Here is a 22464-nt window from a genome sequence, read left to right as displayed (position 1 = left end):
TCATCGGGAGCCTGATTAAACTCACCTGTGGACAGATGACAGGCAACATCATAGCAACAATTACCACCACCAACGCTGGCCTCAAATGCTGCGCTACATACAAAAATATATACAAACATGGAATGAACACAGCCTGGAATGAGGCCAGCTGGTACACAGGGAGTGTGACAGAAAGCAGGTCATACATCCAATTCTTCATTAAAACCACAAGGGTTGAGTGTTTGGAGGTAACAAATACATCCAAGACAGGCACATGAGTTTTTATTTATTTATTTGTCCTTTTTAGGAGGCAAAAGTATCATTTTGCAGTGAAAGCATGTAGTTGAGTTGAGGTGAACCAGTACACGTTGCACTGAGGTGACCCAACATGAGTGACCGAGGTGTTTGCACCAGTGCACATTTCAAACGTTACCGAACCCGAACGTTAGCATCATCACCCGTAACAGTGACTCAAGCTGATGGGATTCTTCCTTTAGACTTCTGATCAATTTAGAAAAGAAAGGAGAACAAAAAGTGATGAGAATTAAGAGCTTTTATTCAGCATGAATAAATCAACACCAGTTTTTTTTATTCCTGAAGCATAAGTGCCATCGCTAACAGTGCAGAGCTAACGTTACGCTACGCCCAAACTACCTCACACATTCAGCCCATAGCACAACCTTACGGTGTTACTTTGGACCAAAGATCTTATTTCAGGCAAAGTAGAAAATTGTTGTTGTAGATGCCATTTTCAGTCCTGGATGAAGTTCTGACTTAAATTTATTATTTGCACATTTGATTAAAATGTTTTGTGGGTGTAAACAATGGCTTGCTGTGTAATTGCACCATCAACTGACAGGAGGCTCCATGTGGTGAAATGAGCTGCCGGTGAGTACAATCAGGGGCCTGATCAATAATCCACCAATCAAGGACATTTAACCACTGCAGAGATGACCTGCTTTAGTCTTCCACATTTGAGGACACGAACAGGACCGTGCTTCCGCTCATTTCATTTACTTAGCGGAACAACACACCAGCAGGAAATGTGCCGGCGCTTGCCAGCTGGCTAATTCTCAACTGTAGTTCTTTGGCGAGATGTTCAACAAACAATATCAAGGCAGAGCAGAAACCAGGCAGAGAGCAGGGAACAACCTCTCACAATCCTCCTGCAAGGAAGACGGAGATGCACTTACCAGGACCTTCCTCCTTCCAGTCTTCACGTCCACACAGGACAGCAAAATACATTTACCACAAATGAACATGTTGATCTTTTTAAAAAAGGATGCAGTGGTGGGTTTGGCAGCCATATAGAGTCGTAAGACTCACTGGAGAAGAGCACAACGTAGAATCCTGGGGATTTTCAGAGTGATATTAAAGGTACTGGCATGGACAGATGCACTGATTATTCTACCAGGGGAGGGAGAAAAAAAAGGCTTTTCCTGGTGTTTCCTGGCTTTAGGCGATGAACGAGTGGAGCAGAGAGAACGTGAACCCGATGACGGTCACAAGCTTGTTGATGGAACTCGATACGCTGCGTTGCTGGAGTTCTGACCTCTTCAATAGGCTACGATGTGTTTTAAGGATAGAGATATTTACCTCAGACACAGGTATTGATTTTGGCGTTTGTTCTGTTGTAACATGTAAAAGCTAAATGGGCCAACAAGCCAATTCCCCACCCCCCACCCCCAAAAAGTCAATGGAATCCTCTCAGCTGTTTTTACTGCAGGTTTAACAGGCCAACCTGAAGATCAGAGCTTTACCTCGACTGCAAGAACACACATCCGATATTTACCAAGGAGCCAACGCCGGTAAACTGACCGGCGTCTCTCACTGCCACATCCACCAGAGGGTCAACACGAAGCACGCATTCCTCCGCAAGACATAATTAAAAACACCTGACGTGCAGGTATTAAACCTGATTATTTAAAGGCTTTCAATTTGGGCCCTAAAAAGTTAAGAACATCAAATCAAGTATAAAAGAAAACATCAAACACGGGCAGGAACTTCATCTCTCCGGCTTGGAGCTACATGACAGGGTAGCAGGCGTACTGAGCGATGCCGCACTGGTCGTTTTTGTTGCGCGCCATCCGGATGTAGCCGAGGTCTCCAAAGGAAACGCCCCAGCTGGATGAAAAGAGTGGAGAAATAAAAGGAATGTGACATAATGAAAGGAGCCACATCAGAATCCCTGAGTTCCCGTCAGTGAACATTCATACGGATTCAGCAGCGACCCTGACCTGTTCTTCACCAGCCAGTAGTCGTCGCCACTCAGCGTGCCGTAGCCCACCACTAGCACGCCGTGGTTCACTCTGGTAGAGCATTTCGGGTCATTGTACACTCCTGAAGTGAGACGAGTCACAATAATTAAATCCAGCTCAGTTTTATTCATTAATCTGCATTCAACCAATAAATCATTAAGAGTGCAGTGATGCAACATCCCCCTCTAGCAGGTGAGGTACTCTGGTACTGTGTAGTGTGCAACAATAAATATCTTAAAAATACTCTAATCGATGTGAATATCACCTGCTTAAATAAACCTTATGTTGATATAAATACACTCCTCCTGTGCTTTCTCTTTTCACATAAATGAGCGGATGAGGTCAAACCTACCTCTCCTGTATAAATAGAACTCAGGCTGGCTGGCGTCTACGCCCACTGAAATGGGTCCAACGGTGGCGACCGCCTGTTTGAGAGCCTCCTCGTCGCCCTGCGGCAGGAAGTGGTACTGGGAGCAGTTGGCAGCGCGGTAGGTGGGGTTGTAATGGCACTGCTGCGACATCTAGAGGACAAACGCGGGTGAGAACTGACACGGGATCTGCTTCAAATCTCCCTGATGACTTCTGACACACAGCCAACATCATCATCAACTTTCCTCTCATTTGTTGGAGGCTTTTATTCTACAGGAACACAACTGTTTTGGAGACACTCACTGCAGACGGAGCCTCTTCTCTCTCTGGTCCCTTACAGACCTCCACCGGAGGCTGAGTGCTAGTTAGCTTAGCTACAGTGGACAGTGGGACAGTAGAGGAAGACGCCTCAAAAGAAATCAATTACACTCGTCTCCAAAACATTCTCGTCCTGCATCAACACAGCTGGAGTTGGAGTTTAACCTTCGCTGTCAAACAGCTTTTGATTAGCTTGAACGTGACGATGAGTTCACAGGACTCACGTGGCCCCGACAGCCACCTGACTTCAATCTGACAGAGAACACAAACCTGCAGCAACCGCGTGGTGCCATCATGTCAATAGGGACAAAAACCTCAGAGGAAGGCTTTCCAGAACCTCCTGCAATCGATGCCACAGAGAATTAAGATAAAGTTCCGAAGGTAAAAGGGGGTCCGACCCGGTACAAGCAAGGCGTACGTGTGCATGTCTGAGTGGAATTAGAGTCCTGACACTCGGGCGCTCAGGCAGGAGCAGCGTGTGTCAGACGGGCTCTGAACAGCCTCCACCTCCACACTAACGCTGACACCAGCAGTGGAGCCGGAGCCTGCAGGACAAACACGTTGTCCGCTCCGATTAATTTATTGTTGCTCCAAAGAGACATTAACAGCCAAGCGGAGACGAGTGAGGAGAGTGTTGCTGTCTCAGCCTGAAGGGTCAGACTTAACTTCTGTGTGCTGTTCCAACACCCACATTATTATCTCATACAGGAAATTTGCTGTAGACCAGAGTTTGTTCTGGTTCCTCTAAAGAGAACATCACGTTGCTGTTCTTGTTAACTGGACAGAAAACATCTCCTGCTTTACTTCTTCGGTTGATGGATTTCTGCAAACAAGGCCTGGAATGATCCTCCATCCACGCGCAGGAGCTGCTGACTGGTTTGCTATGAAGGTACGAAGGGACAAGACAACTTTTTGGGAATTCAGCTCATTCATGACTTTTAGATGCAGATGCAGAGGTTTCCTGCAGTTGGAGGGCGGCTCCCTTTAGTCTGGCTTGCATCTGAAAAAGTGTCTCAGAGATGGATCAGGAAACTCATCTGGGACTTTGTCTTTGGTTTTTGTGGTCCACGTATTTTGTGTTTCATGTCGTTTCTCAGGTTTCATTATTACACTCCGGATCCCCCAGAATCTATCTGACACATTGGGGGGGTGACCGGACCCCAGCTTGGACTCACCCTCCCCGTGTAGGGGTACGCAGCGTCAGAGTCGATGCCCCGGTTGTCGATGACGTATTGGAAGGCTCTGCTCATGAAGCCACCGTTGCAGCCATGGTTGCCGTATTTGCTGGAACAGTCGACCAGGTTCTGAGGGCTGAGGTCCACCAGCGTTCCTGTGGTCTTGGCTAACTGGCCCTCCAGGGCCCCGGCAGCACTGAAGGCCCAGCAGGAGCCACAAGAACCCTGGATGCAAATCACCCGTGTTAAAGAAGGCAACACTTCACTCCAAAGTGTGTTCTTCCTCTCAAGTACTTGCTAAAAGGAGTCTTGAGCTCACCAAGATTTTTTTTTTTTTTTTACCTCCTGAATTACTTCTATGCGACTCCAGAATGCAGGAGGGGCCAGCCACGTATATTTAGCATGGAGCTAAAAATGGCGAACAACAGCAAAACTGTCCTAAAAGGAAGGTTTGCAGTGAAATCACCCGATGGAGTGCTTGAATGTAGCCTCACGCACACAAGCAGAGAAACGTCCCCCACAGCTACTCCACAGGTCCAGGGGTCCACGTCTAAACCAGGGGTGGGCAATCATGTGCCATGGAGGGGTTGTCCTTATACCAAACACTTTAGCAGGTGATTCCACTGATGAACACTCTTCTGTGGCTGAAGGTGTGCTCATCAGTGGAATCACCTGCTAAAGTGTTGGCACATGATTGCCCACCCCTGGTTTAGACGTTTCCAAGTCTGGCAGCTCCAGACGGGTGAGGACATGGAGGGCGTGGGGGCTCCAGCAGAGCTGAGGGGCTCACAGGATTCTAACGACTCTTTGGGAATTCGCCAAGTTTGTTAATTTAGCTTTTTTATTTGCCGCGACGGAGGCAGCGGCGGAATCGATCCCCGTGTGTCTCTGGCTGAGCGAGGCTGTGACAAGTTGGGTCTGCTTTCCTCAAGAAAGATGGAAAGAATTCTGCCAGTAGGAAGAAATCTTTCATTTCTTTGCAAAACAAACTTGTTGAACGTTCTAAAGTCGAACATTTTCTCTCCGTACTGAACAAGACTCTCCTTCCTCTGTCAGTTCAGTGCATCTTAATCATGTTAACATTGGAATATCTGCAATTAGTTGATCTGGATTTAAAAAGCCTAAAAAAAAAAAAAAAACCTAATAAAAACCCCTCAAAGTTGAGAGAAGATTTGTTTCCTGAACGTTATCAAACACTATGAAGCTTACAGTCGTGAAGCTGGCGCCATTTTAGAAGTTCATTTCTTAGAATAACTGAATAAATGAAACGTTTCTGCAGGTTCAGGGACAAAATTAAAACTACAAACCTGAGTACAAGGAAAGTACTTCCACATTAAAGCGGCGATATTCCAGCCCCGAGTGCTGACGTTGCATCACAGTAAAAACACAGCTTGACGACTTTTAAGTGTTTGCGACACACTTTGTCCGTGTAGTTATGAATATGAAGTGAGGTGCACACGTTTGGTCGACCAAGGTGGTGCACAGGAAGCTGAATTTCAGCTTTATTTTGAAATTACAGTGTTGATCAACACATGGAGATGTAAGAGTAATTCTAATAGTAAGAGATTCTTATTCTTGTGGAATATTCCTGGAGCCTTTGAAGAGACCACGGTTATTAAAATGTTATTAATAAGGCAACGAGGCCCGGCTCATCCAGAGCTCCTCTGGTGTCAGCAGCTCCATCAAAAGACGGGAGAATATCCCTGGCGTGAACGGGGGGGCGCCGCCGCCGCTCTCGGTGCTCAGCCTGCTCGTTTACCTGCGTCTTGACACTGGTGACGTAGCCCGCCTGCCTCCAGTCCACCGTGTCTGGGAGAGCGGCGCCCATCGCCCCTGCAAAATCCCATGGCGCCCTCTGGAGGTCGTCGGGGGGGCTGAGCGTGCTGAGAGACTGCAGGACCTCCTCTGCTGTCTGGGAGGAGGAGGTTGACAACAAATGATGAAATGATGAGTAACAGAGGAGTCGAGCTTCACATGGGTTTTTATCTGAGAACGAAGCCTTAAAGAGCGAGAAGAGCTGCTGTCAAAAAAACCTGAGGAACGCAACACCTGGAGAATTCAGAGTGGAACGCTGAGAACGTTGTTCCTCACCTGAACCTCCAGCCGGCTTCGCTCTCCGCTGAACTCTTTCATGCAGTTTAATGTAATGAATGCTTTTTTTACACGTTTGTGTCTTGTGTTTCCATCTCACCACCAGCGTTCCGGGTTTGTTCTCTCCTCGTGATTTGAACTCTCCCCTTACGTGTTTTTAATCTTCTTCTGTCTTTGTTGTTAAGCTCTTTGTGTGAAAGGTGATGATTTATTTTATTATCTAATTTGGTCTGAAATGTGGCGTAGGTGAAGTCATCATTCCTTCTCTCCTTTTTTTACTTTTCCAGTTTTGTTTTTATTAATAACCATATGAACTCTGAACCTGTCCGACCCTCAGACCCTAAAACCCCTCATTTTGACACCTGGATGAACGGTTTTTGTCTCGATGTTCTGGGACTCCTACTGTCCTCTTACGTCTAAACGCGGAGCTGCGAGGCTGCGCTCCTCAGAGGGGAACGGTTCCCACAGTGTGGAGCAGCGGCGCCGGTCTCACCAGGTCTCCCAGGTAGTTCATGCCCAGCTCGTAGGTGTGAAGGCCCAGGGAAGCCTCCAAGTTGTGCTTGGTAATGAGCATCAGATTCTTCTCCCAGAGTCCTCGGCGGTGAACATCCTCCACCTCGTTACGCACAGAGAGAGAGCAAAAGGTCAAACCCTGCATGACTTATTCTTACCGGAGGGAATTGTTGGAGTTTCAAATCAGCTGGTCACTCTTTATACACCCCCCCCTCCCCCCACACACACACACACACACACACACACGCACCTCGTCCTTGTACGTCTTCCCATGTGTTTTCTTCCAGAGCATCCAGTGGATGTCCAGCGTGTCGTCAAACATGGCTGCTGCCCCGACACACAGGGAGACGAGCAGCAGGCCGGCCAGCATCACGTCTGTAAACACAGCCGGAGACGCCAGCACGTGAGGAGGCAGGATGGCGTCTGACCTTTGCTGCAGCAGCTGCGAGCCAACATGGCCGAGGCAAAGCCGAGGCTTCCCAACTCTTAAAAAAACCACACGGAGCCACACTGACACTCACATTAGTCACCGTAAACGGGCGGCTTCATGATTGGCAGGTAGGAGAGAGAGAGAGAGAGAGAGAGAGAGAGAGAGAGAGAGAGAGAGAGAGAGAGAGAGAGAGAGAGAGAGAGAGAGAGAGAGAGAGAGAGAGAGAGGCCAGTTGTGTCGACTTCAGACATTTAAACTTTCCAAAGCTGAGAGGAGCAGCAGGAGGAAGTTGTTGCTTCAGTGGGATCGTGTTGCGTGTGGTTACTGTTCAGTCGTCATAGTAACCACTGACTGTGCATAAAGACGCACGAACATCCTGTAACTGAACATTAATCATGTATGAAAGCAGAGAAAAGCCCCCCCCCCAAAAAAAAACATAACCACTGGATCTGAACCAGAAACACAGAACCACTAGAACTACACCAGAAACACAGAACCACTAGAACTACACCAGAAACACAGAACCACTGGCTCTGAACCAGAAACACAGAACCACTAGAACTACACCAGAAACACAGAACCACTGGATCTGAACCAGAAACACAGAACCACTGGCTCTGAACCAGAAACACAGAACCACTAGAACTACACCAGAAACACAGAACCACTGGATCTGAACCAGAAACACAGAACCACTGGCTCTGAACCAGAAACACAGAACCACTAGAACTACACCAGAAACACTGAACCACTGGCTCTGAACCAGAAACCCAGAACCACTGGCTCGACACTGGCGGTCTTCAGAAAGTCCCCGTCCAGCGATAGTGAAAGCAACAAGCAGCTGAATGTCACGCGTTCATATGAAGATGAAGGAGCGCCAGAACAGAACCACGTACCTGGAACCAACGGAGTCATGATTTTCAACGTCTGTTTGCTGATGTTTCACTGCTTCTTTTTTTCCTGGTTTATATTTGTGACGAAAAAACGAAGGTGGGGTCACGTGGTTTGTCACCGCGCTTCCTCTGCAGCAGAAACCTGCTGGTCAGGAAGCAGCAGCTGCAGCGCGTCTCTCCCCAGGCGTCGAACTTTGCCTCAAAGTCCCAAAGAACCTCGCAGAGCTTCTTGTTTTCAAATCGAGATCTGAAAGGTTGATGGGGCCCCTGGCTGTGACGTGTCCACGGCACCGCAGCTGATTATACTGAGCTTCTGATGCTCATCGTTATGAGCTCACACCGAAGAAAACGGGACCTGAGAACATTCAAACTAGACGACAAGAAAAGAAAAAGACCCGAAAAACTGAATCTTAAGCCAGACCCAGAGGCGGGTTCGGGTTGGATCTGGACCAGGGGCAGGAGCCAGTTTGACCCCTGACCTTTAATCCAGCGCCTTCAGGGAAATTTGTTTTTGGATTATTCCTCTGAATCAGGAAGTTCTGACGCTGAGGAACTAAAAACTGTTAGGCTCGACATGTTTGGTCACGTGTTTTTGTCAGTTTTTACAAAACGTCACTTACTAAACCACCTGCTGACGTCACCGCGCCTCGGCCGCGCGGCTGAGGTCAATCACGCAAACCCAGTCTGAGCTCCTCGGGTCGACGGTTGCGGCTCTCACTTTGTCGGGGAATTTTGCCGTTTCAAGCGACAAGTGACAGACGAGATCAGCGAGTGCCTCAATCATGTTCCTCACCAGAGACCAAGCATTTCCATTCCCACCTGTGCAGGTTTTTATTGGTGCTTTTGTTTGCGATGTCTATAATTTCCTTTTAACCAACAGTCCCTGAACCCAACACTCCTGTCCCGTCCCTTCAGACGGGTTTGTCTCCTGCTAACAGTGCGGTTTAATGTTCCATATTCCGTTAACATTATTTGCATTGTGACCTACTAATCTGGCATTTTAATCCGTCTTACGTCCCCTCATAATTGATTTATTGTTGTTTCTTATTTTTTAGTTCCGCCTCTACGATCCTTGGTTCATCCACGGGTTTCCTGCAGATCAACTCTTGGTGCTCCACCGTTTCAGTGCCGTGTCTCGTACATTTGAAAAACAACAACTACAAATTAACATGCTAACAACTTCAAAAGTTTAAAAAACACATTTAATTTCATAGAAAAACCTCATCGTACAGTTGAATCACCAGAAAAGTGCTGAACAGAACCCAGCTGGCGTGGCGCCGACGCGCTCCTGAACGTGGGTTGTGACGTCACGGGACTCGCTCTCAGGCCAGGAAGACGCCGACCGCGTTCATGTGGATTTAACGTTTTTACTTATGACAGCGACTCGCTGGGTCAGTAGGAATGTGCAATTATTGGAGGGTTATCAATCGAATCAGTGCCAAACATTTAGAACGTCTGACTTTCACCTCCAACATCACCAACTTGACAAGTGAGATTTTCTTTTGTTTTCATTTCAGAAACATTTGGGGAAAAATGAAAAACCGGCATTCAGAGACTGAAGCGGCAGCTGGGGAACCACAAAACTCACAAAACTCAACACGATGGGGGGAAATTGGAAAGGTTACGACTGCAAAGGAGGGCGCCACGGACGGGAGGGAGGAGCCTGCAGGGCCCAGCGGCGGATCCTGCCACGCTGGGTGTAAACATAGTTCTAAAACTCTGACATTAAAAACAGCAACCGAGCCGATCACAGCTTGGATTTAGAACACGGGAACTGCCAGCCTGCTGTGGGTTTATGTGACTTCCTCATGGAGGACGACGCTCAAACTGCGTTTTCAAGATCGGCGAGCGTTCCTCATCAGACGGCGTCGGTGCTGCTGGAATCTCTGGTCTTCCATCGTGTTAAACAGGTTCATTTCTCTACATTGGATAACTGTTCAAAGATAAAAGCGTCCCTCCCGTCTCCCTCGTTCTCCCCTCGGAGCTTCACATGATGGGGTAGCTGGCGAGGTTGGCGATGCCGCACAGGTTGCCACGGTTACGTGCCATCAGGATGTAGCCCTTGTTGCCCCAGCTCTCGCTCCAGCTGTCAGGGGGGAAAAGACAAAAGATGGTGACAGAGACAGTGACGTGAGAGCACAGACGCCGTCACATGATCAGCATCTGGCCACTTCCTTCTCAGGCTCTGGTGAGCCACCACGCAGGTGACGCCTCCCACCTGTTCTTGACGATCCAGTACTTCTTCCCCTTGCTGTTGACGCCGTAGCCCACGAGCAGCACGGCGTGATTGATGTCCTCTTTGTCACAGTTGCGGTCGTAATAAATACCTGGACACACAGGACAGAGAGGGAGTGTGACCTCTGACCCCAGGAGGCGCAGTCTCTGCTGTCATCCCCACCACGGTGCGTTCAGGAACACGGTTCGACTTGAGAGAAACCCGCCATGATTTCAGATCAATGACATCATTTCTACAGTTGTCCCCTGGACTTCTTGGTCCAATGTCAGCATGACACCGCAACGGTGACACCGTGACAACAGCGGCTCACTCAGTGTGTGTGAACAGGAAGTGGCGTCTGACTGGTTCCCTGACCTTTCTGGTAGAACTGGAAGCTGCTCTGAGAGGCGTCGATCCCCACGGACAACGGGCCCACTTTGAACAACGCCACCGCCAGCGCGTGCTCATCACCTTCAGGGACCTCCTTGTAGCCTTTGCACTGCGCCGCCATGCCGGATGCGTTGTAGTGACACACCTCGTCCTGCGAGCAGGTTCAGACAGGAGAGAAGAGCTGAAATTCCTAGAACAAATAAATCAAGCTGGAGAACCACAAGAGGAAAAGGACCTGCGACCGAGGTTCCAGGAATCAAACCACGAAACCGAAAGCTTAACTGCAACTCAAGGAAAAATGAAAAACTCATCGATTCATCAGGAAGTGGCGAGCACGTGATTGGAGCTCTCAGACCAACAGACGAGGAGCTGCCGTGCTTCCTCCTCACTGACACCATCTTTGTTTTAACTCAAGTACTCAAATCTCATCGAGGTCCGTCTGCACTTCACTTGACACTTCAGTGACGAAATGTCGTCCTGCTCGTTCTCCGCTACGCAAATCAGAACCCAACTTTAAAGGTCGCAGCTGGAGGATTGAATGCTTCCAAGCACTGGAATTTTTAAAAAATACTACAAAGAACATGTACTTTCACTTTTAATCCTTTTAATTGAAGCCTCTGCAGATGATCCAGAATGCAGCAGCACGTCTGGTCTTCAACCAGCCCAAAAGGGCACATGTCACCCCGCTGCTGGTTTCTCTTCACTGGCTTCCAGTCCAGCCAGGATCAAATTCAAGGCACTTCTCTTGGCTCACAAAACAATCACAAGAACGGCTCCAGCCTACCTGGAATCCCTGATCCAGGTCTACTCTCCTTCTCGCCCACTACGCTCTGCATGCCAAAGACGCCTGGTGCTTCCAGCCCAGCGCTGCTCCAAATCTCTAGCCAGACTCTTCTCTTCTGTTGTTCCCCAATGGTGGAACCAACTACCGAACTCTGTGCGTTCTGCTGAGTCCCTTTCTACTTTTAAGAGACAATTGAAGACTCAATTGTTCAGAGAGCACCGAGGCACTGAACCTGACTCTGCTCCTCTTTGGGGTAGAATCAGTCAGAGGGTCCCAGACCCAGCACTTAGTGACTATGTAGCACTAACTGGGTTGGGTGATGTGGTATGTTTGTCACAAAAAAAAAAAAAAAGGGAGGGGGGGGGGGCGACACTTCTTCTGCCACTAGATGGCAGTACCTGTGACCAAATCACAACTGAAGCACTTTTGCGCTTCCTATGGGTTTTTCCTTAATTAGGTCTAAATTCTTGCTTGTGTTGAACGTCGCTTTGGACAAAAGCGTCTGCTAAATGAAATTGGAGAATTGTAGAATTGTAGAACTGTAATCCTCAAGTAAACGCCCTCAAAAATACTCCAATTTAAAGTGGAAAGTAGAATGTAAGATGGAGACTTTGACTTTCACCAGAGTACTATTTTATCAGGGTATTTCTACTTTTACTTTTGCACATGAACGGCGTACTTCTGCCGACTCGACACGCCTGACTCGGGAGCGATGAAGAAACCTTGAACAGGCAGTTGCACTTCATCTTTTCAGCTAAAACGAAAGCAAAGACTGATTTATTTCACAATAAAGAAAATTCCTGCTGATTCACGCTCACACAATCGGATCCGTCCCACGGCTCAGGACCGAGCTGGGCCCGCCTGGAGCGCCGCTCCTCTCTCACACACTGGATAGTTTCAAACCAGTTTAAAGGAAAGGTTCAACATTTGAGGGAATCTCCTCGGACGAGGAAAGCTAATCCAGCTTAGCATAAACAACAATGTCAGTCTGTCTGCAAAAAAGTGTTCAAACTAAATCTGAGTGGATTGTGGCTTTTGGTCACAGAACAGGAAGTTTCACAACAACGGCGGCGAGCCTGTTAGCTCAGGCGGAAGAGAAGGCAACAGGTTTGACAACGCGGTGAACCTCAGGTCACGTGTTTGGTGTTTCTCAGCTCACGTCCTCACCTCTCCGATGTACGGGTACGACTCCTCCGAGTCGATGCCTCCGTTGTCCTGCACGTACTCAAAGGCGGTGGTCATGTAGCCTCCTCCGCAGCCTTGGTTCTCTTTCACGCAGTCCACCAGGTTCTGAGGACTGAGGTCTCGAAGTTGGCCGGTGGTCTTTGCCAGCTGGCCCTCGAGGGCCCCAGCAGAGCTGAAGGCCCAGCAGGAGCCGCAGGAACCCTGAGAGGAGAGTTTACACGGCTTCAAATAACTGAACTCACACTGGACCACAAACTCAGCTTTGATCAGGAGCCATGAAAGACGGGAAAATTAAAGGACAGAGAACCAAACAGCATTTTTATCCCCCATTAATATCTTATGGGCCTAAAGGAGATCAAACTGATGACCTAGAAATGAAATGTGGGCCTTCTCCTGTTTGTCCACTGGGGGGCAGTGTTGGTCAAGTTTCCTTCACAAGGCAGAGCAGCACAGAGGAGCAGAGAGCGTCAGCGGCAGTCAGGGGAGTCCAGCAGACAGGACACAGCCAACACATCATCGATTATCTTTAGGTGACCGCTTGAGGATAAACCTGCTTCTTCTGACAGTTAGAACCTTTTGTTCTCATGATATGTGTTTTAGAACCTGGCAGTAAAGTCTTCTTGTAACTCTGTAGCTGCCGTCACTTCCCTCTGTGATTCAAAGAAACGCACTGACATTGCTTATCGTTCGTCGTCTTCAGAGCCAGGTGCTAGTTAGCTTAGCACAATGAATTGTAGCCGGTGGGAAGTGTTAGCATTTTGTCACAAGTCATCAAATAATATGGTTTATGAAATAAAAATTAAAACTGAGGCAGCGTTGTAGCATTAGAGTCAGACACGTAGTTGGAACTACTTTCCTGCAGTGATTTGACTGCCAAAAGCTCCTGCTCAACTTTCTTCAATAAAACCTAACACTGAAGACTAGAAGCATCCTGAGCTAGCAGATGCTAACACTTCCCACCCATTACCATTCATTGTGCTAAGCTAACTAGCACGGGTTCCTTGTCTGGCTCTGGAGACGATGGACAGCATTTCTCCACAGTTTGTGTTCCTCTCAGCCCAGGTTGTTATGGCTGTCATTAACAGGTGTGGTGAAAGGGGGCGTCGTCCTGGCTGAGGAGGAAGAGGACCAGGAACGTGAAGCTAAACCGGGTCTTGTTCTGCAACCTCGCCTGCTCCTCTTCAAGGAGAAGATCCTCACATTCGGCAGCTCTGGGCGTCTCCAGTTGAAAATGGTTGTAAATGTGTAATCACAGGAGTTCACGGGGGAATTTTCCGACTGCGTCTTTGAGCTGAAACTTGCCTCTAACAAATAAAACATCAAAGACTAATTCAGCCGTGATAAAATGATCAGGGGAGGAAGTAGCAGGGTTGTTGGTACGCAGCGGGCGCAGGCAGCTTCCTGCATTATTCATCAAGAACAGGAAGCTGAGCAGCTCAAGAAACCCGTGTATGGCAGCATCCTTTTCTCCAGCAGGGGGCGGCAACGTCCTCCACAACCCATCACCATAGTTACAGGGACCACGGTCGCCACATTTCAGCGAGAGCACAAGGACAGTCACAAAAAGACGAGTAAAACGGAGACCAAAAAAATTAAAAGCAGGCTTGAAATACGTTTCCCTGTGTTGCTGTGGTTGTGCTGCCATTGAGCCTTGAATTCATCCAACATTGATCATTAAATATCTTTGACAGCGGACACACGAACGTGCGCTGTCATCACTTCCTGCTCACTCTCTCACACTCAGCACTGTTAATAATCAGCTATTGTTTTTTTTACAGACACGGCGAGAACAGACTGGTTGGTCCGGCGGCTCCTGTCACGCCAGCGAGGTTCGTTTGCTCCCTTTTCCATTTCTGCCGATGACGAGAGACGATTCATCGCGAATTATAGAGGGACAATTTCGTGTGTGTGTGTGTGTGTGTAATTTTCCCCTAGCGTTTACGACCAGCCTCCCAGTCTCTGCAGTTCTTCCTGAGGTCTGATGTTCTTTTTTTCTGTTGTTGTTGTTGTTGTTGTTTGGCCTGATTCCAACACCTACACTGACCTTTGACCTGTCTCATATTTCAGTGTCTCTCCAGCGTTTCCGGTGCCAGCAGGGTGAAGGCGCCACAGCGCCGGTGTCAGATTCATTAACCTGACTGTTGTTGTCAGTGCCTGCAACATTCAGCGTGTCTGCTGAACTCTGATGATGACCCGATGGGACAAAACAAATATTGGTGAAATGGCGTTGCCCCCAAATGTGGCCGATGTTGCGCTCCTCCAAGGTCACATGACCTCCTCACAGCACAAAAATGTGTCTCTGGATCGATCTGTGTTTTTCTTTCAGAAGGTTTTATCTGTTTTCCCCACACAAGCACATTTGAAAGTTTCCAGATACGTTGAGTCTGACCTGGTCCTTCACCGGGGTCACCAAGCCCTTCTTGCGGTAGTCAAGCGCTTTGGGGAGGTACGCGCTGTGGTCCAGCGCCATGGTGAAGCTGCGCTGGCGGTTCATGGGTGCCTCCAGGCCGGTCATCTTCTCAACCACCTCCTCCGACGTCTACGCAGACAGAAATCACAGTTCCTGGATCAGGTACAACTAATGAAGCAGGGTCAAAGGTCAAATTCTCCCTGACAACAAGGAAGACTGAACTGGAATAATCGAAGCGTAAGAACCAGAGAAGAGAGGATTTAACCTCAGACATTAAGACTTGAACGAGATATGAGGGAGAGGAGGGATTTGACTCAGCAGGGGGAGGGAGGATGAAGCGAGTCTCAGTTTACGCCATAGAAACTTGAAGCTTTTCTGTAAAAATGTCAGAGATGCTAGAAAGTGCACATGAAAACGCTGCGAGGTTCACAAAACTGTAAATTGGGGGCGAAGACACAGACGGACACACAGAATTGAAACACCAGAAAATGAGAACATGCAAATGAGAAAGTTTTGGATCCTGAGCGATTTTACTGGCTCCGACGGTGAGACTGGTGGTTATGCAATATGTAATAAGCATTAAAGTCAACAACAAATCATGGCATTTATTATTCCCCAGCGCTTTCATTAGTCTGCAAGCAAGAAGATCATTAATGAAGGAAACACACACCATCTGTTCGTTTCTCACATTTCACTTTCGAGCTTCCAGTGGAAATAAAATGAGATCATCTCTTATTTCCAGGCCACCTGCTCCTCTGCGAACAAGCTAGCAGCCGACCACCACAGCGCTCCTGTCGCTAGTAGCCTTCACTGCTTAGGCGGGTTTTAGGCTGGGTTTTAGGCTGGGTTATGTTGTCCACCTTATGAAATGCAGCCTGTCACAGCAGGTGTGTGTGTGTGTGTGGGGGGGGGGCTGCCTCCACCTCTCCACTCACCATGTCTCCCAGGTGGTTCATGCCCAGCTCATACGAGTGCATGCCCAGAGCCGCCTCCTGGTTGTGGGCTTGGATCATGAGCATGTTCTTCTCCCAGACGGCCCTGCGGATGCCCTCCTCATCCTGTAACGACATCAAAACCCTGTTCAAGTTACAGAAAATCCTAATTTTGGAGTTTTTTAAGTGTGGTGACGTCCTCCCTGTGCTGCTGGGAGGAACCCTCCTGATCCTCCCAGCAGCACAGGTTAGCTGGTTAGCTTCCTGTTAGCCCTCTGCTAACTTCAACCTGGGTTTTATAAGTGAATATGGCAGCTCCTCTGTTATTCAACAAAATGGATCATAGCCTGAAAGTGAAAGTTTAAGTGAGAGTTTCTTCCTGTTCATAACGAGCTGAAAACACGCACAGATGTGTCTGATAGGTCTCACGCTTCACTCTGACAGGACATATTAAAGGTTTGTCAGGTCCGTTGTTGGCGTGGGGCTTTGACAGCACCTCCCGTTGTTTTTAGCCAGTTGGAACAGATTGTGACTGATGATGGAGTCACGTGTTCCATCGATCAAACGTCCTCGTGTTTAGAGACGGACAACCACTTTCCTTCCTTCCGTCCAGCATCAAACCAGACGGCTGCAAATCTGGGCAAATAGAACAAATTTACCTTTTAATTAGGAAGAACGAGCGTGATTCTGTTACTGTCCCAATTCATCAATTAATGAGGCTAATTAAACCAGTACAACGGTGCAGACGTGACAGGATAACGTCCAATAAACCATCGTTTTCTTAATTGAAAAAAGGGACTTCCCCTGCCGGGGCCGTTGTGCTCGCTGTAATATCTTCATCTACCCGCAAACAAGCATCCAGCTGATTCAGATGGAATGTGTGACTAAGGCACAGCCTGGTGCTGGTTGGTCAGCCAAGCTCGCCACGCTATTAACCATCACAATAACCGCCATCATTACTTCTATCAAGACCCCCATTCCAGTAATGGAAAATGCTAATGATGCAAGGAGGCTTGGATTCTATTACAGGGATGTGGGTTCAAGGAGGGTTGAGATGTTGGAGGAGAGAGGGAGGGGGGAGAGGGGGGAGAACGTCCTGCTGACTTCACAAGAATATAAATATACATCACACTCAGTAACACATGAAAACACATAAATAAATGTATGCACGTACACAAACAGGCGGCAGGACCAAGTGTTTACCCAGCAGCCTCTTCATTAAGATCATCTCTGACATTTAGAGGAGGATAAACATCTTCAGACGAGCTGTTTGGCTTTCAGTTATACAGGAAATATGATGAAATACATAAAACATCACAAATACACTCACACATACGCAGATGAAGCAGCCCCCCCACCCACACACACACCTACTGCTGTCAAAATGAGGATGGATGGACTGAACCGGGCAGGTTGATCCTTTCTGAAGGAAAACACGTGAAGTTACCAGAACCAAAGCAACCAAGTGAAGCGCCGTCGCAGGAACGACGCCAGTAGAATGACTCAGGAGCCATAAACTTCATCCCGAGGGCAACGCCTCAACCACACCTCCAGTCACCTGACAATCCTCTTGACCCTCCTCCCTTTCTCCTCACCCTCTGCAGAAACTCTCACGTCTCATCTCAGCTTCCATCTGCGGGGCCTTTAACAGTCCAGGTGGAACCCCACACCGCTGAGGTGGAACCCCACACCGCTGAGGTGGAACCCCACACCGCTGAGGTGGAACCCCACACCGCTGAGGTGGAACCCCACACCGCTGAGGTGGAACCCCACACCGCTGAGGTGGAACCCCACACCGCTGAGGTGGAACCCCACACTGAGTCTCCCTCTGCCTGCTCATCAGTCCGTCCTCCCACACCAGCAAAGGGACGACGGCACTCTTCCGTCTGGTTCCCTCCCACCTCCTCAACAGGCCTCCATTCTGGAATTGTATCAACTCTTTAAATGACATTTCATCGTGGCGTGGTACCTGTTGCGGCGTGGTACCTGTCGCGGCGTGGTACCTGTCGCGGCGTGGTACCTGTTGCGGCGTGGTACTGGCCAGTGAACGTGCCATCAGCTGACAACTTCCCTCTGAGCGTGAAGATGTTTTCATCCCACATCTCCTGCATGAATTCACGTCTGACTCCAGAGTGCAGCAAGAGCCGGCCACGTATGTTACAACAACACCGAAACTCTCAAGTGCATCGTCCGACAGAATGGAGGTCATCTTCACCGAGCCGTACGATCAGTAACCTACAGACTCTTGGAGCAGAGATAAAACTCAGTGGTTCAACTTAGTTTAACCACGTCTGTCAGCGGGAGGTGCTGGCGATGAACTGAGCCGCATCACACAGACAGGTGTTCCTCGTGTTCGGGCCGTTCCATTTACATGCGTGACAGGGGAAGAATATTAGAACCTCTCTGACACACTCAAGTAGAACAACAGCATTCACCTCAAAAAGGGGAAGTGGAATTCATGGTTGAGCTGTTCAACTGGATTATATGACATTGAACGGGCAGACTAAATGAAGTGGCTAGCGAGCACACACACACACACACACACACACACACACACACACACACACACACACACATAAATGACCTCCAGCTCGAGGTTAAGAACGGGGGGATAACAGATGCTCAGTGAGCGCTCAGGAAGTACAATCGGCTTTTCCTCAACACAACTACAGTGCTTCCCTTCCTCCCTCACAGCTAGAAACCCAATGAAAACTGGGAATATCACTGAAGCGGAAGGTGGAGGTGGTGGAGTAACCCCACCACTGAGTGGACCTCCAAGTTGAATTAGGATCAAATGTTTTGTAGGTGTGATTCCAGCTGCTGAGGCTGCTTCAGATTCCTGTGTTTACATGTTCAGGCCCTGCAGCGAACACACAAACAAATGCAGTTTGGCAAAAATTGGTTTGCAGCCGTTAGGAAATTAACTTTGTGAATCGCTGGCTGAGGATGAGAAGGAAGTCAGTAGGAATCCTCATTGTGCATGTCCTGCTTTACTTTCCATCTGTCTTGTTTCCACCGCAGGCCAAAACAAGGAAGTGGAGCAACCAGTGCCGCCTTCGCCGCTCTTGCTTTTCCCTCTATGTCTGCTATACAAGCACACAAAAATGAACGGCCCGTCACCGTGCTGATGCCGTCGGGTCGTCCTCTCGCTCAGTCTGATTACAGATTGAAAACACTGATTCTGGTCTTGGCAGTGAGGCTGGAAATATCTGTTCTTTCACCTCAGACATTAGAAAGAACCATCGGACCTTTTTAAAGACGGAGAGCTGATTTGTTGACATTCCGGACTCTGACGCCAGGGACTCGTGCCGGCTCCACCGCACTCGTTCCTGCTCCCTCCTGGCAACGCCTCCCACCCAGTTTTTCAGACCTGGATGAACCTGCTAATAAAAGCTGACTGATCCCGTCCCCGTTGCCTCTCTGGTCGTCCTGCTGGTGCGTCCACATGCTGACGATGTCGTTCACTCACAGCAGTTACGCCACTGCTCTAAATACGACATACGATGGTGCATACTGGTACGTAGGAACATCAATAACTTGTACCTGAACCTCATGAGGCCACACACTGGCCGAGCTGTCACGCCCCAGATTTTACCATCATGTGGGAGCAGTCCTTATTAGTTTCTTGGTATGGTTTCTTGACTTGGGATCTGCTGACTTCAAATATACGTTTTTAATTGAGCTTAAACGCCTTTGTGGCAGCTTGAATGAACTCCTGAGAAGAACATTTGCTCAGTTCAAGAGCAGAGCCGCATCCTCGCAAATAAACATCCGCCAGGCTGGTGACAGCGAGGCTGAGGAGAACAACTGACTTGCCGTTAAACTGAGTCAGATGCCGACAGACGGTGAGTCAAACAGAAGGACGTCCGTGTGCCGAGCAACTTGACGAAGCACAGAAAAATAGAGGGAACAGAGGAACGCAGACAGAGGGAAGAAGCCCAACAGATGAACGTGCAGATACGTTCAAAGAGAAACTTTTAAGGGGGAAAAGTCACAAACTTCTTCGATAAACGCTCTGCTGAAAGCCTTGAGACTCCGGTTACAATCCAAACTTACATCCTCTCCCATAAATGTCCGTCGTGACTGAACTCACCGCTTCAGAGTTTTCTGCAAGTCTCAAGTGGAATCATGGGATCACCAAACTTTAAATATAACAAACAATCAAAAACATGACCAGAAACGTCTCAGACGCCTCATGTCCTTAACGAGTACTCCATTGTTAAAAACTGCATCAGTCACATTTTGACGCCATGACACCGTTTCCTGTTTCCAGGACTCTGGCTGTTTATCAGCTGCTGGAAAGGTGATGTTAGATACGTGTTGGTTACCTCCACACTTTCCTCTCCAGGATGTTTCAGGCGTTATTATTTACCTGTGACCATCAAGAATTCATGTAGGGATCTAAATAACAGCCTGGTCTCCAGGAGTAACGACCAAGATGGCCGCCCACCAGAAGAACTCTACAAAGGGCTCATTATTTTCTTTTGTTTTCATATTTTGCATTACAGAGCAGCAACGTGAGCTGGAGACTGCGGCGAGTCACTGACCAGGCCGTTGTACTCCTTTCTGTGTGTGGTCTTCCACTCCTCCCACTGGGCATCCAGAGTGACCTGATCCAGGTGGCTCCAGGCTGAAGCCGCCAGCAGCAACAGGCAAACACAGTGCAGCATCCTGCAGAAACACCCAGACCAAACACTGGCGTAACGGGAGAGAGGCAGAAGCGTTGAGGCGTCACGTGGAGTCACTGCATGTCTCCTCATTCTAAACCGATATTTCGTGATACACAAACCTGGTTACACTGAGAAAGCTGAGGACCACGGTGGAGGGAAGGCAGCCCTCTGTCCTGCAGTGGTGTTCCTTTGTGGGTTCAGACTTACCAGGAGGAGCTGATTCTGTCCTACATACGGAGCAGCAGGCAGCAGTTCCCCCGCTGCCGGGAATGAGACCGGGGGTGGGGGTGGGGGGGTACTGACTCATGTAAAGTTTGTGCACTTCCTTTTGAAAACGATCCATCATGGCCTCAGCAGCTTCATACCAATTGTTGATTTAAGCCAGGAACTTTCCCCGGCTCTTTTCCTCAAGAATTGGATGTGAATTTTTAAGCGTTCACTGCTGAAAAGACCCCTGACCTGTTAGCCTGTTAGCTCCCAGCAAACTCTGCTTTTTTAACTTGTGTGTGTGTGTGTGTGTGTGTGTGTGTGCGTGCGTGCGTGCGTGTGTGTGTGTGTGTGTGTGAGTGTGAGTCATGCAGCAGTTAAATCATATTGTCGATGATTCATGCTGGTCACAAATCCTCAGGCTTTCTGCTCACTCTTTTGTTGTTTAGCTCACAGCTCGATTTCACTGAGGTGCCGGCGGGTCAGAAATCACTCCTGACGATGCTTCTCATCCTATTAGGGCTAATTAGCTTCAGAATACCTGTGGATTTATCAGAGCCACATTTCCAGTGGAGGGAATACGAGCTAAAATCTCAGCAGGGCCTAAAACGAAAGGAACTCTGCTTACTGTCTGTACACGCAGCAAATTCAAAACAAAACATCACATCTCTTGTACTTTAAATGAGGTTATTCTGACGTCTAAGGGAAGAGAACAAAACTGAAGCAAACTCTGCGGCTGAAAGTCAGTAAACCTGTTTTACCTTCAGTGCAGAAGTCGGGGGTTCGTTGGTCCTCTGAGGTGGCGTCTGCTTCTCTGCTGCTGAAGTAGGTCAGTGTGTGACTTTATATTGGCTGGATTTTGAGGAAGTGCAACGGGAGCTCCAGCTCTGGGGAGGAGTTTTTTCCAGGCCGGGAGTTTCATCTGGTTTCACTCCAGCAGCAGAGACCCACAAAGCAGATGATGTCAGGTGTCAGGTTACAGGAGCAGAGTGAAAACCTCAGGAGGCTGCGGTGAACTCAACGCTGCTGCTGGAAGAACACTCATGATTTGAAAAAGAAAAAAATAATCTTGGCTTCAAGTCATTTATCAGCCCATTCACGAAATGAAGGAGTGTGTGTTTAACCTCGTGTCTCTCACGGTCTCGTCGCCGGTCCGTTGTACTTTACAGTCCTCGTCCCAGCATTTCTCATAGCGTAAATCGTAGTTGCAGTCTGCTCACGTTGCAAGCCTGCACACCTGGACTGACGACCTGTGCCTGTGACCAGAATAAACTCGCCGGTTTGCCTCAACCGGATCTGCGTTGTGTGTCTTCCTGTTCGGAGCTCGGTGCCTCTGACAGGACAAAAACCCAACATTCTAATCCGACGCCTCGAGATGTCCTGTGGATGGCGGTTACATGAAAGTCGAACAGAAATATGACACCTCCTCTTTTGACTCCACAAATTCATGACTGGAGGTTCATTAGAAAGTAGAAAAGTTGACGAGGTTTTGCATGGCCAAGATAAACCGGTGAAACAGGTTCACGTCCACTTTGTTCCAAACAGTCGTGTGTGTGTGTGTGTGTGTGTGTGTGTGTGTGTGTGTGTGTGTGTGTGTGTGTGTGTGTGCCACCTGTGGAACTTTGGGTAACCAGCAGGTTCCTTC

General features: G+C 48.6%; 2 protein-coding genes across 3 annotated transcripts; both read right to left on the bottom strand.

The window, feature by feature from the left end:
* Positions 1–517: 517 nt before the first annotated feature.
* On the bottom strand, positions 518–8589 carry ctss2.1 (cathepsin S, ortholog2, tandem duplicate 1). Its single transcript, XM_086217664.1, has 8 exons — positions 8030–8589; positions 6954–7078; positions 6684–6806; positions 5859–6011; positions 4100–4324; positions 2590–2758; positions 2217–2319; positions 518–2103 (listed from the first exon to the last, which is right to left on the bottom strand). Exons 1-8 carry the CDS (start codon positions 8046–8048, stop codon positions 2004–2006), a joined length of 1017 nt encoding a protein of 338 aa, XP_086073790.1. The 5' UTR covers positions 8049–8589; the 3' UTR covers positions 518–2003.
* A 621-nt stretch (positions 8590–9210) lies between these two features.
* ctsk (cathepsin K) lies at positions 9211–21725 on the bottom strand. Of its 2 annotated transcripts, none has more exons than XM_086217663.1 (8): positions 21581–21725; positions 20490–20613; positions 15946–16068; positions 14990–15139; positions 12583–12801; positions 10617–10782; positions 10245–10353; positions 9211–10112 (listed from the first exon to the last, which is right to left on the bottom strand). In XM_086217663.1, the coding sequence occupies exons 2-8, from the start codon at positions 20610–20612 to the stop codon at positions 10013–10015; spliced, it is 990 nt and encodes a 329-aa protein (XP_086073789.1). In that variant the 5' UTR covers position 20613; positions 21581–21725; the 3' UTR covers positions 9211–10012. The 2 variants fall into 2 exon arrangements, with proteins under 2 accessions (XP_086073789.1, XP_086073788.1); XM_086217662.1 differs by lacking the exon at positions 21581–21725 and adding an exon at positions 20732–20844.
* Between the last annotated feature and the right edge of the window lie 739 nt (positions 21726–22464).

This window comes from Aulostomus chinensis, chromosome 11 (genome assembly GCF_037954235.1).
Source record: "Aulostomus chinensis isolate RoL2024-O1b breed Wild chromosome 11, RoL_Achi_v1.0, whole genome shotgun sequence".
NCBI classification, from domain to species: Eukaryota; Metazoa; Chordata; class Actinopteri; order Syngnathiformes; family Aulostomidae; genus Aulostomus; species Aulostomus chinensis.
Note: the sequence above shows the minus strand (reverse complement) of the source record. Positions and strands in the feature narration are given on the sequence as shown.

Bases quoted from the DNA above. Each gene is read 5' to 3' on its own strand.
- ctsk (XM_086217663.1), bottom strand. From the start codon at position 20,612: ATGCTGCACTGTGTTTGCCTGTTGCTGCTGGCGGCTTCAGCCTGGAGC. The intron at 12,802-14,989 runs GTCAGACTCAAC...CTCTCCTCTCAG, and splicing joins TGACCCCGGTGAAGGACCAG to GGTTCCTGCGGCTCCTGCTG. The intron at 10,354-10,616 runs GTCAGGGAACCA...CTGTGTGTCCAG, and splicing joins CTTCCAGTTCTACCAGAAAG to GTATTTATTACGACCGCAAC.
- ctss2.1 (XM_086217664.1), bottom strand. The intron at 4,325-5,858 runs GTAAACGAGCAG...ATTTGCATCCAG, and splicing joins TCACCAGTGTCAAGACGCAG to GGTTCTTGTGGCTCCTGCTG. The intron at 2,759-4,099 runs GTGAGTCCAAGC...TTTGTCCTCTAG, and splicing joins CGTACCCCTACACGGGGAGG to ATGTCGCAGCAGTGCCATTA.